The sequence below is a fragment of the Pygocentrus nattereri genome, chromosome 16, assembly GCF_015220715.1.
Source record: "Pygocentrus nattereri isolate fPygNat1 chromosome 16, fPygNat1.pri, whole genome shotgun sequence".
In the NCBI taxonomy this organism is placed as follows: Eukaryota; Metazoa; Chordata; class Actinopteri; order Characiformes; family Serrasalmidae; genus Pygocentrus; species Pygocentrus nattereri.
Window position 1 is genome coordinate 9,546,201 of NC_051226.1, and position 19,799 is coordinate 9,565,999.

General features: G+C 38.6%; 1 protein-coding gene across 2 annotated transcripts in view; it reads left to right on the plus strand.

Moving 5' to 3' along the window:
• The window catches only part of stxbp1a (syntaxin binding protein 1a), a 41,220-nt gene that overhangs the window by 11,834 nt on the left and 9,587 nt on the right, over nucleotides 1-19,799 (plus strand). For both annotated transcript variants that reach the window (XM_017714559.2, XM_017714567.2), the window contains exons 2-14: nucleotides 9,835-9,884; nucleotides 10,442-10,523; nucleotides 11,396-11,472; nucleotides 11,865-11,943; nucleotides 12,610-12,713; nucleotides 14,811-14,959; nucleotides 15,478-15,562; nucleotides 16,051-16,181; nucleotides 16,851-16,958; nucleotides 17,183-17,243; nucleotides 18,538-18,603; nucleotides 18,719-18,799; nucleotides 19,615-19,753. In XM_017714559.2, coding sequence (XP_017570048.1) covers nucleotides 9,835-9,884; nucleotides 10,442-10,523; nucleotides 11,396-11,472; nucleotides 11,865-11,943; nucleotides 12,610-12,713; nucleotides 14,811-14,959; nucleotides 15,478-15,562; nucleotides 16,051-16,181; nucleotides 16,851-16,958; nucleotides 17,183-17,243; nucleotides 18,538-18,603; nucleotides 18,719-18,799; nucleotides 19,615-19,753 — 1,212 coding nt within the window. The remainder of the gene's footprint in view (nucleotides 1-9,834; nucleotides 9,885-10,441; nucleotides 10,524-11,395; nucleotides 11,473-11,864; nucleotides 11,944-12,609; nucleotides 12,714-14,810; nucleotides 14,960-15,477; nucleotides 15,563-16,050; nucleotides 16,182-16,850; nucleotides 16,959-17,182; nucleotides 17,244-18,537; nucleotides 18,604-18,718; nucleotides 18,800-19,614; nucleotides 19,754-19,799) is intronic.

Consider the following 19,799-nt stretch of genomic DNA (forward strand, 5'->3'; position numbering starts at 1 on the left):
ATGAAATGAAAGTGGGTCATGATATGCGAGGTGAAAGCCCCTGGGGAGCTGTGGACAGCAGAGAGTTAAATCTAAAGGCTCGCATGAGAGAGTGTTGGGGTCATACAGTCTACAGCACTCGATTCACCCAGCATTCTATACATACTAATTAGAGGTGGACCCATCATGAATTTTCCTGACTGATTTGTTTCTTTACGGAAAAAACTGCCACAGACTCTTTTTTTTTTTCAAGTAAACACACAAAACACATTTTCATGTTTCTGTTAGTCAAAGTCACAATATAAACAACATTATTTGTTCCTTAATGGACCAAAATGCCATTTAAAATTGTAAATAGTAGTAGTTGGCTAATTGAATAACATGAATCAAATAAAGTGCTACACTGAAAGTAAGAGGCAACTGGGTGTAAAATGATGCTATGACACATACAGCACTCTCACCTGCCTCATGTCATTTACATCACAAAAATGCTACAGACAATAATTTGGCTGATTGGGGATTGCGTGTTTGGAGTGGAAATCCGCCGATTATGATGTTGGTTCTGATCGTGCATTCTTTATTTTAATTCACAAACCATGCACTAAGACACAGCAGAATTACACGCAGCTAGTTACTGTATGTATATAGATGTGTATGTGTGTACTGTTATCACTCTACACAGCCACAAACTGACAATATATCTCCCCTTTCATGTAGTTAACATATCATGTCATAACAAAGCCTCAGGTTTTTGAAATATAAACATATTTGAGGAGAATTTTTTTGAATGTAATGATTTTATTCCAAGTAAATTTGGAATGTTTTTTGTCTGTTCATAGCTTAATGTTTTTATATGACGGCAACAATATATATGATATTTCAGTAGAATGCTGAGGATTATATCAGATGTCAATGCTGAGCATGTCAGCAGGGTTTGAAAGGTTAAATGGGTAAGTGGTTGTGTGTGTGTGTGTGTGTGTGTGTGTGTGTGTGTGTGTGTGTGAGTGAAGAGGGAGTGGTAGTGAGAGACTGAAAGACAGCTGGTTGTTTCTCTTCAGGCACACAGCACTGCACCCTGGTGAAAACACCTGCACCCTGTCCTCCCTCCTCCCTACTGATTCCCAGCTGGCCCAATCACAATAAAAAAATTGATGTGTATTAGCTGATGGCTCTTTTTTCCATTACCACATCAATACTAAACATTAGCATTAAATAATAGCTTCTTAGAAGATCAATAAATAGGCAAAAGTAGGTTTAATTTATCCTGACCAAAAATGAGTAACAGGCTTCTAACACCACAGAATGGCAGAAGGTAGTGTTGTAGTACTTGAGTGACTTGCCGTGACTGTCTAAGCTAACTGGAAACTGAACTATTTTCTATTTACTGACTATCAGCAAAACCTACAAACAGAATAAAACAGCTCTTTCTCTACATGTTTGAATTAATCTGTTCATTGCTGATTGAGGATCTAATGGATCCTATCAGCAGGCGTGACAATTTACTCTGACATTAAAACGTCCAGTGAAAACACTTTAAACAGTGTACTTGCTCAATAATGTAAATGTAGACAGAATTATCATGATTAATAATATCATGATCCAAATTGAAATACCATGTGAGCCTTACAAAGCCTTATAGTTTACATTTTCCCTTATGGTGATATACGTTACCATACAGTTACCAACTGGGCTAGCTTCTAATATTACATAATAACATATACATTTTGTAATATTTTGTCAAGTTTTGGTTAACAGACCAAATAAATGCAGATAATCAGTGGATGTTAACAGTATTACCTGCCATCTTTGCAGAAAACAGACTGTTAGCAGGGGTGGTATGTAATACTAGCTCAACATCATTTGGCTCAGTGTGTAGGCCCCCTTCTTCTGAACAAACACATCCATTTTACTCTCTACCAGATTGCAGATCTCATATTTCCTTGTTTCATTTGCATACCCCCCAGCATTTTTTGCCAGTTTGCAAATCTAAACTATAACATTTCTAAGTGGCATTTAAAGTATGTATATTGTTAATTAGTTTGTATATCCAATAATTCAGTCTTCTTTATTCTATTACATACATTGTTAACTAACCAATTAAGACTGGAATGATCATACAAGGAGTGTGGTTAAATAAAGGTAAAAACATGGCATGATAGAACGATCATTTGTGTAATATCAGCACTTATTTAAATTACCACTGACAAAGTCTTCTCACAAAATTGTTATTAGTGGAAAATTAAAACAATTTCCTTTCAAGGAAGTCTGCAATATGCAGAAAAGCCTCTGACCAATCTCTCTCTCTCTATATATCCATCTATCTATAGATGCATGCACATCACTGTTGTCGGATGATGAATATCTTGTGTGCTGTGAGCATCCTGAATAATTAATACCTCAATACCTAACTGTACTGTTCATATGTGTAATAATAACAATAATTATGTGTGCAATAACTTAGAGGTGCAATAATTTGAACTGCTTCATACAAGATGTTTCATATTTATTATCACTGTCACCGCCACTTTACTGTATTCATAAGAACTTAAATCTCGCGTACATATTGCAAATTTCTGTTTTTTTTAAAATGATTAAAGTGTTTACTCTTTTACACAAATGGTTGCAACTGTAATAACTGCAATTTCCCTCTGGGATCAATAAAGGATTCTGATTCTGACCAATCACAGACATTCTTTGGTGGCTGGATGAATCAAGGCATCCACATGATCCACAAAATAAAAAATATTTCAGTCAAAATAATAACTGATAGCTGATCATTAATAATTTCATACTGGATTAACTCCACTAGTAAGTTATTATATTGCAAGGCATATAGCAATAACAGTGTGTAGCAGTATAATATCAGTGTAGTAGTTTGCTTTTTGTGTGTAACTTGCAGCTCTACTGACTGACTGACACTTAGAGACAGCACTGGGTTGAGTGATGACTGGCACCGAGTACAGCAGTATCTACATATTGATAACAGTGTGCCACCAGCATTACATAATGATCCTGTACCCTGAAGAGTCAGACACGAATACAGACAGCAGGCTAAAACTGCAGTGAGGCAGACTTCACTGACTCTACATGCTTAATCTGAGTGCCAGTAGTTGGACAACTCAGAAACGGACTATTTCCTTAGCTCACCCACAGGTTTCTCCTACACACCAAGCTCTATTTAGACAGCAAAGACAGCTGCTTTGTTGTGTTACCAGGCAGAGGAAGAACAATCTCTACAGTGGTTACTTTTCTCCATCCTTAATGTGTTGACCTCTGCTGACTCCTTTTACTCCCTCTCTTCTCAATGGGTCTCTGGTGTTTGACTCTGGGGCAGCCGCTGTCATTTTCTCTGTGTGGAGGAGACAAGAAGGGCAGGCGTTTGTGTAGGTGCATGTCTTGAAATGAGCAAAACAATGTTTATTTTTTAACAGGCCATAAATTTCTACTGAAACTACATCTGAATACAAAATAAACTTCTGTAAATAGAATGGAACAAAGATGAAAATGTAGAATTAAATGAAAACTGTCTGGTACACAAGTAGAGGTGGGAATCCCTACAGGCCCCATGACAGTATTATCATGATACAGTTCCACTGGGACTATTAATATTGGAATAGACAAAGGAACAAAGCAGCAACTGAATGAGCTATGTATATATGTACATTATATATATATATATATGCATGCATCACTGTTGTCGTATCAAAACCAGATCAAAACCGGATCAAAATCTCCAAAATGATAACTTTTTAATGTAAGTCAATGGAACCAGAATTCATTTCTTTTGCTTCATTCATCATGAAATTTACACACAGTGTAAAGGGCGACAGGTCATTTCAAATTATGTCAAAAACTGAATAATGGCAAAACAACAGCTATATACACACACACACCTGTGAGTTTATTCTTTTAAAATTTTATAATGTGAAGCAACACAAAACAAAGTGAAAAGGGGCAGAATATAAAAACAGAATATACATAGTTTTGTCTCACTAGTGTCGACAAATGTTTGTTTTTATTGGTTTTGTTTGTTTCCAAAGGTTTTTATGATGGTAGATTAATGTAACCATTCTTTCACTTATTGTTATATTGTTGTGGAGCTACTAAGCTCTACCTGGACTGTATGGCTGTCAAAATAAAATTTGACATTTGAAATGTTCATCAAACCAAAAGAAACATTTCACAGTTAAATGCAAAAAGTTTATTTGAATGTTTAAAGCCTTCATGAAGCTCCTAGTAACATTCTCACAAAAGACATAGAGAACATGCCTTTCTGACCATAAACCGACAAAACAACAAATTTATTTTGGCTTTAATTAGAATTGGCAAAATTGGCTGACAGTTTTTTTTTTTAAGCTCAGTCCTTCTGAACAAGGCCACATGTTTACTTTAGCTTTAGTTATTCAGTTATTAAAGGGTTCAAATACATTCTTGTGTAGGGAACTGATAATTTGCTTTAGATGGCAGGATTTTCTGATAAGCCAACAGACGTTCTTATCCAGAGGGACTTACAATTAGATATTTTTTTTTACACAGGGAGGCAAAGGTAGTGTTAGGAGTCTTGCCCAAGGGCTCTTATTGGTATGGCATAGGGTGCTTTTCCAGGCAGGGGATCAAACCCCAGTCTACAGCATAGGAGGCAGAGGTAATACGCACTACACTATACCAATCAAGCACTTCCTCTCCTCAAATCGAGAGCATAAAATGAAATAGCAGATTGTCAATTGGCCAGAAGCCATGAATGATTCAAATGCATTCTGCCTCGTTTGTTCTTAGATTATGTAAGTATTCTGCTTTTTTAACATGCTGATTGTAGCGACACATAAATCACTTTCATATGTTGTAATAGTGTGTTTTATTTCGTTAAGACATTGAATTCTTAAAATGAGATGTATGGCTTGTATCAGCAGCCCCTGCACACCATCATTTTGAGCACACTCTGTGATAGATGGGACCAAAGTAATGAGAAAGACAGTTAAAGACTGGCGAAGGGTCACACTGCATGTTTTCAGTGCTACAAATTACTGCCGAGTTCTGACCCTAGATAGTCTGTTGCTTGTATATCTGTCTGAGGCTGGCTTGGACCTGGCATGGGGTTGAGCCGAGGCTGAGATTAGAGAGAAATACAGGCCATGAGAAAAAAATGGAGCGAAGGAAACTGCAGGAGAAGCCTGAAACAGGCCATGTTTCATAGACCACAGTATGTTGGTTAGAGCTAGGGCTGAACAATTTGGACAAAATATCTAATTTAGGTTTTTCTGATCAATACTTCAATATAGCAATTTAAGTGTGATTCTTTTCTATAAATTAAGAACACGGCTTTTCATTTTCAAAAAAGAGGAGCATATCTTTTTTTTCAAGCCAAAGGCTTAAACTCAGTGGACTGCCAGTTAGAGATTTAATCAAGCATGAAATTTTGATCCAACTGTATCCTGACAGAATTGTGTAGAAACCTGACTCTAGCTGAATAACGGTTTATCAAACCCCACCATCACCAAACAGAAACTAGATATAACAGCACATTTCTAATAATACAGTTAGTCTCTAGTGAAAATAACAGACAGCTGTCATCATGCCATTGATTAAAATAAACAACCTACCAGCTAATCATACTTAAGTTTAAAGTCTAGCAATTTACATTTTACTTACATATTTGTATTGGCATTGACAGATGTGTACATAATAAATATTGGATATTGGATTGGATATATCTTTTTATTCAACCATACAGTTGAAGTATGTTCAATAATGATAAATGTTGTCATATTGCCCAGGTCTGACTACTATTGTCATAATATCTTCATCAGTATAATGTTGATTTTGCATTTGAGCTCTTGTAGTGAACAGCCTTGCAGGGTTCCAGGTATAATATATTTTATTACATATTTTAGTGTTTTTCCTCCTGACTTAGTAATGCTATTTATTTTAATTTTAACAAACATAAATTATATAGTGCTGCTTTAACAAATTTATCCATAAATCAGTGCCATCAAAAAAGGTCTCAGAAAATTTTATCTTGATAAAGTACATAATGCATTCTTTTTGCTGGTGCCAGCCTCAGTGCCAACAGTATGAGAGACTAAAGTGTGCCAAAACAAAAACTGCTTAAGGCACAGTGGTAAGACTCCAGTCCTGGTGGGACACAGCTCTGCACAGTTTAGTATTGCTCATTATACACTCTTGCTTCAACTAAGCAGCTAATTAGCAAAGCCTTTAGGAGTTGTATCAGTATGGCTGAGGGAATACACTAATCTCTGCAGCGCTGTGGCTATCCAGAGGCTATCCGCACCTCTGGTTTAATAATAAAATTAAATGTAATATAAATGTAATAACAGAACATTTAATAGAAGCTGGAAGGAAGGATAAAGAATGGCAAAAAGGAAAGCAGCAGCAAATACAGGCCAAGGGAACAGGCCATCCGTGGGCCTGTGGAAAATGGAAGGCCATTCTTTGCGGTGACAGTCACAGGAGATCAGTGATATGACAGTCACGTTTGTAATAGATGTGCAGTTCACATACAGTGGCTCATTATTTGAGTAGGATTGCCTCCTTTCACATAAATGACTAGAAATGAGTTGAATAAACGCTGACTGTCCCTTCAGCCTTTAAACGGCTCGCTAATCTCCGCCATTCACTGAAACCTGCCCTGTGTATCAACAGCTATAATCCATCTGCAGCCAGCGAGAGCGAGCTGTTCGAGCCAGTGAAGGGCTTAACTCTGCCTCACTGCAGTGCTCCAAATGTCAAACTGCAAACAGAGCCGGAGATTATTTATTGTAACACTGCGGCCAGATGGCTAGCGCAGCGATCAGGCTAATAGTGGCCTCGCCATGCAAGCATGACCGCCTCAGTTCAATCCCTGAATGATAGGATTACTTAAAAAGAGCAAATCAGTGAGTGACCATGAGAGAGAGAGAGAGAGAGAGAGAGAGAGAGAGAGAGAGAGAGAGAGAGAGAGAGAGAGAGAACATTAGTTTGCTTGTTTCAAATATCATGTCCACACTGTTATTGCCAAAAGTAAGTGAAATCAAAAGATATAATTGTGTTAATGACAGTGATATGTAACTTTGTATCATAGAAACAATATCTTAACAGAAGAAGCAAAAAAATGTGCTTAACTTTATAGGGAAAATACAGTGGAAAACGGAATATTCCTCACTTTTTTTAAAAAATTAAAATAGCTTGAATATCCCCCCTGTTTGCAAAAACAGTCTGTTTAGAATGTTTTGTGATGTCACAGTAAACAACATATTTACATATATTCAGCTATTTAGCCTAGAGCAATTTAGCCCCACCCATTCATGCTGAAGTTATAAGGAGTGTTTCAGCTTGGACTGCTTTTTGATTTGAACGAGGCACAGCACAGGGCAGCCAATCAGACCAGAGCTCATTCACATACATAAGTCTTAACGGGACAGTAATGAAAACAGTCTAATTCTACGTGATAGTGAGAGGTTTGAAAATGCACATGTAAAAACCAATTATGATTGGTTTTGGTACATAGATGCATACAAATGTCATGAATGAACATCAGAGGGAACAATAAAGCACAAGGAAAATGTATGACATGGGCGGTTTAATGTATGTTAATATAACAAGCTTATATTAAGTTTGGACAATATCTATCATCCCATTTGTCATGAAATGTTCTGATAATGTTGAGGGCAGTGATTGCAAGTGGTGTAGAAACAAAAGTGCTAGCAGTGATATTTTATTCATATTGTTACAATAATGCATTACTATTTTTGTAGCAGCATCGGCAAGTAGGCACAAATAAGCCACCTTAATTGAACCCAGATTAAATTCTCAATGATCCAGTGTTGTATGACCTTGTAAAGCACAGATCAGTCCTTCGGCGCAATCTCAAAATCAGCATGTTAGAGAGAGACTGATAGTGAAGATATTGCGACATGCTGTGTGCTCTCCATGGCATTGCCGTTGGACTTTGTTGGAAATTCTGTTGTTTTTCTGTCCTTGAGCTCTCTGATCTGATTCTTTCCTGTTTTCCTCGCTGCAGCTTTGGCACAAGCATGTTTTCGAGCAATGGCTGAAAGCGATGGCACCCAGCTTGTGCATGATTTGCCTTTTTTTGGCAACAGTAAACCACAATAGCTTCACGCTTCATTTCTAAATTGTTGCTTTCTTTAGATACAGTCTCTGGCACTGAACAATGCGCTCAATCCTACTGAAGTACACTCAATAACAAAAGTGTGTATTGTCCAAAGACAATATTTAGCTTAGTGTATTCAAGAAGATTATAGCCAGAAATAACCAAAATGAAAATAAATCTAAATTTTAATATTTAATTAAGTTACAGTTCTGGTTAGTTAAATATTGGTAAAATAAATTTTTTAGCATCGGGGAAAAAAACTCCAAAAACGGAAAAGAAACAGAAAATTACACAGAAGCCTCAAAAACTAAATATATTACTTTAAGTATTTAGTGTGTCCAGTCTTTACCTTTATATATATATAAAATCTCATTGGGCGGAGGGCAGGTAACCCTCTGGACAGGTTGCCAGTCCATCATCAACATGGCAGACCCACAGACACATACATTCACAGAACATGCAAACTCCACACAGAATGCACCTTCATCACCCAGCCAGGGAATCAAACCTCTGCCCTTCTTACTATTTATTTTAAGAAGACTTTTGGTTTGACTTTAGCGTTTCTGTGATCTTTTAACTGGCTGAACTGCATCTCATTAACATGAGTTCCTTTATAGTAGCTGCTGTGTAATCATTGCAAATCATTAAGAATTAAAAAAAAGTCAGCAAATGTGAAAAGTCTCTCACAGACAGTAAAATGCAAAGATGATGTGATTCTCCCCCTCTCTTCTTTTATATATATACACACACACACACACACACACACTTCACATTAATGTGAGGATGGGTGGGCACAGTCAGGCTCAAACAGGCCATAGTAAGAAAGCTACCAGGGTGGTCATACAGAGCAGATGCATGGGGGTGGGGGATGTTTATGTATGAGAGTGAACTGCCGTGAGTTGATAGAGCGGTGATAGGAAACATTGGAACTTCTGTCATATCACCGATGACGGGACAACAATGAATGTAATTAGTCTCTGTGTGTGTGTGTGTGTGTGTTAAATGCTTATTTGTCCAACCCTTTTATTAATGTCATTCATTACATACAGAAACAATCTGTTTCCTACCGACGGCAGAGCAGGGAGGCACAGAATAAAATAGCAGAGAGAGACGAACTCATGGTGGAGTTCTGTATGTTCATTTGATGAAATCAGTGAAGTTACACTGAATTGGTCCACAACATTTGGATAAACCGGCTTGGGTATGAGCTGGTTTTTGTGGACATGGAAGCCGAGTCTTGGACTAAACTGCCATTTACAGTCAGATGTTTTTCTTGGTTTAGGTGTAATCGTGTCTGGGAAACTGCCTATATATAGCCATATGTTAAAGGCTCAATTATATACTTTGTATCTGTTTTTGTTGTTTTGTTTTATTTTAAAATGTGTTTACATTGTGGGAAAAATACAACAAATCAGTCTTATATGCTATGTAAATATGCAAATACATATACTTTTCTTAATATCTATCCATCCATCCACCCATCCACACTCCATAATGGACAAACAGAAACAGTCCAGAAATACTTCAGAAAAAATTGTTCTTACATTAACGTGCATTATAAGTTAACGTTTTGTTGTTCTACATGAAAAAAATGCTATTATAGAAGTATGTTTTGTTCTGATAGTTCTGAGTATCGTTATCCATTGTAATCAAATGCTTCATAACTGCACTAGATCTTACTGGTTTGTGATTGTCAGCAGAACCACAGCAAAACACTGAAAACACACACTCTTCTTCCTTTACAGAGATTATGAATGATGTGATCAAGAAGGTGAAGAAGAAGGGAGAATGGAAGGTAAGACTCATACATTCATGCAATTTCATGCATTCATGCATTTTGCGTAATTGTCACCGTTTAAATTAGTCCAAAAAGGGAAAGGAAAAATTTAATCTGCACTAAACTAGCTGAAGGCACACTTCTACAAATGGACCTGAGTTCTATAAATTATATCAGTGCATGTCACAAACTATAAGAAATCTGTATAAATGGAAGGTCAGCCAGGGAGATCATATTGTTTTAATTGCATTGCATCTGTGACACACTTACACTATTGTCCAGCTAGAGATGGCATAATACCACTTTCCCCCTTCCTGATATGGATACTGAAACCTTGAGTATCAACAAGTGTCGATATTTCTTTTAGAAAATACTAAGCTTTAAAATGAGCTACTTTTATTAGAAGCACTTCCTTAACATGAGTGTCTAGAAGTAGGCAGACATTCTCCAATTAAACACTGAGGTACAATCAGTCTGAGGAATAGCTCAAAATAAAGTAACCAAGTTAGTTTTCCCTTCTTACATGTGTACACTAAATCCTGTGTGTGTTTTACCTGTCTGTGGTGTCTTTTTAGGCTTTGGTAGTGGATCAGCTGAGCATGAGGATGCTGTCCTCCTGCTGCAAGATGACTGACATTATGACAGAAGGCGTCACAAGTACGTCACCCTGCTCTTCTTGACACTTTTGTGTTGCCATACACATTTACACTGATCAGGCCTAACATTATGACCACCTCCTTGTTTCTATGCTCATTGTCCATTTTATCAGCTCAACTTACCGTATAGGTGCACTTTGTAGTTCTACAGTTACAGACTGTAGTCCATCTGTTTCTCTGATACTGTGTTAGCCCCTTTTACCCTGTTCTTCAGTGGTCAGGACCCCCATGGACCCTCACACAGCAGGTACTATTTGGGTGGTGGATCATTCTCAGCACTGCAGTAACGCTGACGTTGTGTTGGCGTGTTAGTGTGCTGGTATGAGTGGATCAGACACAGCAGTGCTGCTGGAGTTTTTAAACATTGTGTCCACTCACTGTCCACTCTATTAGACACTCCTACTTTGTCAGTCCACCTTGTAGATGTAAAGTCAGAGATGCTAGCTAACAAAGTATCAGAGAAACAGTTGGACTACAGTGTGTAATTGTAGAACTACAAAGTGCACCTATATAGTAAGTGGAGCTGATAAAGTGGACATACATAACATTATGACCACCTCCTTGCTTCTACACTCTTTGACTGATCGGTGTATAAACATGATTCCTGAGCTAAAACTAGGAACATGCCTTTCAAGTGATAGTTTGGTGAAAAGATCAAATTTATCCCATTGTATAGTCAAACAAGACATATTTGGTGGACAGAGCTTTTGCTTCTTTAATTGTGCAAGCATAGCTGTCATGTAATGTGTCTGAAGTCATATATTATTGCACTTAAGACTTTGTAAATTACATTTTTTTTGGCCAAATGAGCAGTCTAATGAGCATCTCTTTTGCTTTCTCTCCCTTTTACCATGCAATTCTGCCCCACTTCAGTCGTCGAGGACATAAACAAACGGAGAGAGCCGCTCCCGACCTTGGAGACCATTTACCTGATCACACCCACTGAGAAGGTATGCGCCACAAACATGTACACTTGCAAAGCGGCACCTTGGAAGAAAGAAAAATCGAAATGAACAATAAATACAGACGTGCAGAAACACATAATGATTCAGACTGACAGAGCAAACACACAGCCAGGCTCCATAGCGCCGCAGCTCAGAGCTGTACGTCTTTTCACACCGTCTATCTTTAGTCACTCAGCAGGGACGCCGCCTGTTCACACGGCTCACACTGACCATATGTCACACGCTGTATGAAGCAGCACATCACCAAACACAGTATTGACTCAGCCCACGCAAAACAACCTCGGATTTTGCATTAACATGGCTGCTATGGCAACATGAGCGCACACGCATATATGCACTTTATGCAACCCTCATGTTCTTGAATGTCTTTTTTTCAGTCTGTGCGGACCCTAATCGGCGACTTCAAAGATCCCCATTCATCAAAATACAAAGCAGCTCATGTGTTCTTCACTGACTGTGAGTATCAGAAGACATTGTTGGCCATTAGCATAATACTATGGACAGAGGTGGGCAATATGAGAGTATTATCATGATTATGCCACAATGATTTTATGAGTACATTGTGCATGTCTTCAGTACTACCTACTTCAGAACTCTTCAGAACTATCTGAACAATGTATCATAAAAAGACCACTTAAAGAGATTCTGTGAACAACAATAACCAGTGTGTAAGCTGCAGTGCAACAAGTAGCTGACTAGATGTCGGCTTGCTTATTTCATTTGATTCATTTCCCTCTTGTTTCTTTCCCAAATTGTTTATTTTTGCAATCAGTGAATAAAAACATATTAGCATTAGATAGTCTTTTCATAGCCTTTTTAAAATGTGACTACTGTTTTGCAATGTCCATTCCAGTTTATTTCAGAATAAACACATTTTTGTAATACACGAAATAAGATCTTTAAATATTGTTTTAGATATTGTGCAAAAGTGAAAGAAGTGAAAAGTGAAAGAAGCTAAATTCTGTTCAATTTGTTACTTTAAATAACAGCTATTTAATACTGGCCTTACCATCATACACAATATATAAACAGTGGTTGACTTTTGAGAATATTCGGTAAGCTGGGATGTAATTTAAGCAGTGTTGATAAAGGTGTTCTCTGAGCTCTGTTTTTGGTCTTCAGCTTGCCCGGATCCCTTATTCAACGAGCTGGTGAAGAGTCGGGCTTCCAAGTGCGTCAAGACCCTGAATGAGATCAACATTGCCTTCCTGCCCTACGAGTCGCAGGTGAGAAACAAGGAAGACAAAAGAATAATCTGACCCTGGTGAATTCTGAAACATTGAGACATTGAAATGTCCCAGTTTGCGCACAGTGCACTATATTATACTATCTGTACTTTCATTTCTAGTGGCTAGATTTTTGTCTGGTCAGATTGAACATGCACCAAATGGAAATGACTTGAATCTTGCGTAGGTTACTAGCTAGCCAAAATTGTCCAGCTAAAGCTAGATATAACAATCTCAGCCTCAGACACTCTGCCCACACATACTCAGAGTGACCGGTGTCTTTCGCATGTTAACCTGGCCGCAAGTATCAGCATTTTTGGTAGATGCACTCTGACGGTCTCTCCGCACATCAGTGTGAACAGTTTTCTGATGGGAAACAAATTTCGTAAGCTTGCTTTCTGGATTGATAAAGATTTCTGAATTTCACGGCATCACGTTTAGAGGTTCTGGATGAAGAAGATAGTAGTCAGTAAAAGAGATATCCTTATGTGTTGTAGCCCTGTTTTAAGCTACTTTGCCGTACACATCACACAAAAACAATGGCCTGTGGCTGGTTAATTGATGTGAGTCAGGTGGCCCTTTACTGTTTAACGTAGGTGGTTTTTGGCCATTCTGATGATAGAAGACATCTCACTTGCGTAAAAAATGAGAAAAATTTCCAAAGCAGCCCACGATGGCTCCTCTTAAGGCAGTCTGCGACTGCAGAGCACAAGCACTGTGTAGCGTTTTACACTTCACATCATTGAGGTATTAACTCTACACTACATCATGTGTCATTTCAATATAAACATGCTATCTGCATTAAAATGGCTAGTACACAGTGGACATGCTCAGTTTGAGGGAGGAAATGGACAAAAGGAAGTGCCAACCTAGTAAACTAAGTGTTCTGCAGTGGAATTAGCATGGCATAATAAACAGTATTTCAGAGAAAGATGAGTTCAGGTAGAGTGGCAATGAGGGAGAGTAAAGCAAAGACGAATAGATGCACGACTGACTGAGAGCTCATTGATGAGGCTCTCTTTGGCCACATATATAGAGTTCCAGAAGAGCTCTGAGGCTGGAGGGTGAATGCAGGCAGTGTGGCCCACAATGCTTTGCTGCTGATGCTGTCTGCAATGATTAATTCAGTGGAGTCAGAGGAGCTGTGCTTTGCTCCTGGCGTGATGCTGCAGCTTTGCAACCTCACTCTGACCCGCCTCTTCATAGCCGCGTCATTGGCTACTGCAGCATCCGCTCCCACTGACCTCCAATCATAAGAGGTTATGAGGGGGAGTCGGCATCAAGGGGAACCCATCTGCTGAACAGAAGGATGGTCATGTGACTGGATAGATGGGGGAAGGGGCTGGAGAAGGAGCAGAGAAAGGAAAGGACAGAATGAGAAAGGAAAAGAAGTGGAGAGAGGAGAGTGATATGGCAGGGAAGGGAGTGCAGGAAACACAAAGACAGGAAGGAAAAGCTGGAGACTCACTCTGTCACTGTGAACCGCCTGTCAGAGCAAATCACTGAGAGAGTGGACAAAGACAGAGCAAGAGAAACTAAGAAAGAAAGGGTTTTCAGGATTTTTTAACTATGCAATTCATAAACTAGTCTCTAGTAGGGGTGTGATGGTTAACAGCTATAATGATGTACTGCAGTCAAAACCAAATGATGATACCATTTCAGATCTTCTGAATTTTGATAACAGTGTAGCCTTATTGTCTTTTAACAGTGGAAGTCATTCTCTCTGCAAATCATGTGTAAGGACTAGAGGTCTTCACAGACATTAGATTAAAGCACAAACTTGACCCACACCCGTGAGATTGAGACCAAAACCAACCTGGTCTGAATGGTACTGCTAAATTTGTACCCAACTGACCCAACTGTGTCAATGTAATATGATTTCAGTGTGTCTCACAGCTTTTTATACATGTTCAGTCCAGTTTAATACTGCACTGGCACTGAAACTGTGACAAAATTATGACTTTATGATTATTATTGATATTGTTTTGTCCTGTTCCATCATTAATGTCCACTTTGCAGTCCAGCTGTTCATATACACAATAATAACACATGATGTTTGTGTAGTAAGCATGTACTAATAAATGTACGCGTTTTTAGGTTTTCTCTCTGGACAATCCTGATGCCTTCCAGAGTTTCTACAGCCCACACAAGACCCAGATGAAGAACCCAGTGATGGAGAGGCTAGCTGAGCAGCTGGCTACTCTGTGTGCCACACTGAAGGAGTACCCTGCTGTGCGATACCGAGGGTAAGACACATAGCGGAAAAAAGGGTTGAGTAATTTAATTAATACTAGCTTAAAGATCATCTTGTACCATGATATATTTGAACAATACTGCTGCAGCCTTCTGCTCCAGGCAAAATTCACCATAATTTGAAAACCAGAAAGAGACTTTATTCCATAAAATAAATATTCAAGCAGTGACTCGATTAAAGACAATTAAACAGTAACCTTAGCAGGACCAATATCTAGCCATCAGCTCAATACTTGATTTTTCATGGCCATCCCTGATTTGTATTCTGCTTTAGTGCAATCCAGGACGAAAAACCGTATTCATGAAGGCTTTGTAGTGGAGGTGGTACAACTGGAGTGTTTACATTATGCAGCAACAGATGAGTTATCATTTTGGAGAGCAAGAACAGGGGGTCTTATTCATTGTTATGTTGGAACACAGCCACTGGTGATCACCATGACTACAGTAAACAAGCGCTGCTTATGCAGCCTGCAGTCTAACTGCCTGTTTGTCTGCTTGTCTATCAATACAGCGAGTACAAAGACAATGCCACCCTAGCGCAGCTGGTGCAGGACAAACTGGATGCCTACAAGGCTGATGACCCCACAATGGGAGAGGTGAGTGAGGAAAGGTCTCCTGTTTCCTTCAACACTATAAGCCTAACGGGAGGGTTGTTAGATGCTGTGGATATTACGGACCGTTTTAAATCTCTGACCGCAGAATTATTGAGTTAGATCATAGGTCAGAGTCCTTAGGAGGTGATTCAGCACAATCATGAAATCTCAAATTTGACCATTTAATTTTTTTGGCATAATTCAGGATGATTTTCAAACAAGGACACAGTGTAACACAGAGTCATTGATGAGAAGCACTGCTCTTGAAGAATGCAGGCTGCTAATAGCACCTCTAGTGGCAAATTCTTAGCCTGCTCAGCATTGGTGATGGAGTGAGTGAGCGAGTTAGTCAGTTTCATAAACATTATAATTAAAACATTTAATTATTCATTGACAATAAAACTAATATGATTCACTTGTTGGGTCAATGCATTTTTACATCACTAGCTATTATTAATTGAATAGTATTCCTTGCGTTTTTCTGTCCACAGGGTCCAGATAAGGCCCGGTCTCAGCTCATCATTCTGGACCGGGCTTTCGACCCTGTCTCCCCTGTCCTGCATGAGCTGACCTTCCAGGCTATGGCCTACGACCTGCTGCCCATTGAGAACGACGTCTACAGGTGAGACAGACTTGAATGCTAAGATTGAATCATTAACTCAGAAGAGAGACAACAGACAATCATTCAAAAGTATAAAATACAGTTAATTTATATGTATATAAATATCTAGTTATCTGGCTTTAGGAATATGACGCATTCTCCACAGACATTCTGCATAACTTTATTATAATTTATGTTTCCTTTATTCTTGATGCTCTACAGTCTTCTTATTCATTTTAGAATCATGTGCAACTCCAGTTTATTGGCTCCACTCTTCGCCTTTATTGCAACTTCCATTCTTTTCAGGAGTGTTGCTTTCAGCTTTTCAAAGAAATCTGTAGGGATGCTTTTAACACCTCTAAACCTCAGTCTTAGAAGTTGGTTGCATTTTCTGCTTCTCACAATCCAACCAAGCACACCGAGTGAGGTTGAGGTCTGGACGCTGGGGTGGCCAGTCCATAGTTCTGAGAACACCTGAAACCTCTTTAATTTGCAATTTTTGTTGCTTTTATGTCTTTCTTGTCTAATTTCTTTTCCCAGTACTGGTTTCTTGAAAGCTACACAAGCTTTCCAGTTGTAATTGCTTTTATATTAACTTTGTATTTAGCAATGTCTTGCCCTCATTCGTGACTGTATTTGATGAAATATTTGAGAAATGCAGAAGCTTTAGCGTTTTGTGGTGTATCTCAGGTATGAGACCAGTGGAATGGGAGACTCGCGGGAGAAGGAAGTCCTGCTGCATGAGGATGATGACCTGTGGGTGTCCCTGCGACACAAACACATTGCTGAGGTTTCTCAGTGAGTAACACCTTTTTTTCCCCTATTCCTCATTCCTATTTCTCAGTTCATTTACATTCTTAACATTCTCATTTACTCATTTGGCAGATGCTTTTATCAAAAGCAGCTTTCTTTTCCCACTCTTGTTTCTCCTCATCTCTCTCTCTTTCCACCTCTACTCATCTCTTCGACCTGTATTTAAAGATAAGAAGATTCTCATTCCAGTTCTGTCTGTTCTTTTACAGGGAGGTGACAAAGTCCCTGAAGGATTTCTCCGCCAGCAAAAGGATGAACACTGGAGAGAAGGTATTGGAGGGGAGGGTGAAGGGAATATTCTGCAGCAGGAGAGTCTGTAGGAACAGCAGGATGAAAACCTGGCTTATGAGTGTGTGCTGGCAACCATCTGAGCTCTGCTGGCTGACTCATCTTAAACCCTCTTTGAGGCGGTAGCAGGATTAGTACTGATTGCCTTACTGACACAGCACAGACACAATTGAGCGTCTACGTTAACGTAAGGTTTAATGTTATGTGTACACACTCACTGAAGACTGCGTGTTACAGTTGTAGTACAGTGGTGGGAAGCATAGTGAGCTCTGTGTGTGTGTCGTTTGCTGTATATTTGACATTAAGTGAGTCAAGGCATTGTCTTTCTTTTGTATAAACTGCTTTTGCATCTCTATAATGAACATTTGTTTATTATTACCCTATTTGGATTGGATTAGTCTGTCTGGGGGATGTCTGGCATAATATTTTTACACATCTCCTCAGTAATAAAACTGTCGCATCCAGACCACAAAAATCACTATTTTTTATGAACTCACATATTTGCCGCACATGGTCATATCAAGACAATCCATTTAGGAAGTGTTTAATATTGATATGCATGTTAGGAGACTAAATGCAGCAAGTAGCAGTGGTTAAAACCCAAACACAAGATGAAATTTATCTGGAAAATCAGATACTTGTTGAGTAAAACTCAAAATGTTCAGTAAAATTAGTCTTAAAATAGAAGCTAGAAAATATATTAACTATAAAAGATCACGCTAAAACAAACCATCAGGTTAATTTTATGAGTGCCGTAAAGCCTCCGTCCAGACCCAATGGGGGCGAGGGCTGATTTTTTTTTTTCATGTAGTTGTCTCTCTTTTTCTAATGAGCGTTTTATATATATATATATATATATATATATATATATATATATATATATATATATATATATATATATATATAAATAAAACTGTATATATATATATATATATATATATATATAAATATATATAGATAGATAGTCTCTCTGTCTCTCGCTCTCAACGTTAATGTTTAAAACAGCTTTGGAGTTTGAGGAGTGGGTGAATATGATATGATATGAAACCATGGATGATGAGAGGGATATGCAAATAAGCTGTGGTGAAACATGTGACATGTTAACATTATATTTTTTGAGACCCACGCCAGGCGATGCCCTTAGTAGCCCCAATAAAAGAGGAAATCACTCCAGGACCCAATATAAATTAAAGCCCTCCCAGGCTAGAAGTGTGGTGTGTGTGTGCGTGCGCGCATGTTTAATCTTACCATTATTGTTTTTTTCTCTGTTTTTCAGACCACCATGAGGGATCTGTCTCAGATGCTGAAAAAGATGCCGCAGTATCAGAAAGAGCTCAGCAAGGTGAGAGAGGACGTTCAGTGCAGATGGGTCTCTTTCTGCCAAAGTCAGGTTAGAATGTATCAAAAGCATAGTTCTGATGATATTAGTTTTAAACTCTAAATCTCTGTGTTTGCAGTACTCTACTCACCTGCAGCTGGCAGAAGACTGCATGAAGCACTACCAGGGCACTGTGGACAAGCTGTGCCGTGTGGAGCAGGTAACTCATGCAGGAACATCACACTACTGTGGCTCACATGCTTGTACGAAGATAGGCATTGACGGGAAACATTTCATCAGAATTTTAACTTGTGTAATAATCAACATGATTACTAGATAATGATATTATTTTTAGCCCATAAACATCTAGAGTTATTTTTATCCTATTTAAAGGGGCAAAATTAAAAATATATCCAGTACTACATTTGGTGCAAACATGTTTACTCACCTCCTACAGTGTCTCTATACAAAAATATTGCAGTTTAAAGGCTAGGAAATCCCATTATGGTGATATGTATTGAAGGTGGGGTGGATACTTGAGAAAAAAATATTGAAATTTTTTTTGTCTGAAAATTTTCTCTTTGAAATTTTTTTTCCGCTAATGCAGAAAGAAGTCAGAGAGGGATAAGTAATGTACTGCAAGAAAGTATCTATTAGCCTCTGCATCAGTGGGTTAGCAGCTTAATTTTTTTAGCACTATGGGAGGGGCTTCCTAATGGTTGTAGGACATATTTGCATAAAGCATGCTGGGTATTGTAGGAAGCGAACACTGATGGACACAAAACAGATGCAAAATAGTGCTGATAATTGAGCTCCAAATGGGAATTAATATCAAATATCACTACGCTTGGCAAAAACAGCTACGATTACGCAGATTTTAGGGTTAACTAGAGTGTAGCTGTACACCGTATAAGTGACTTAACAGTATATAAGTGACTTACAAAGAAAATCTCTTGTAATCCAGTTCATGCCAGATGGTATAATTTCTTCACCAAAGGTTATAAATTTACCCTGTAATCCCCTGCTGTTGTGTAGGATCTGGCTATGGGAACAGATGCAGAAGGGGAGAAAATTAAGGACCCCATGAGGGCCATCGTGCCCATTCTGCTGGACGCCAATGTTAGCACCTACGACAAGATTCGCATCATTCTGCTGTACATCTTCCTCAAGAATGGTGAGGGAAATGGATGCACGCTGTTAAGGAAAACAGTGCTGGTAGT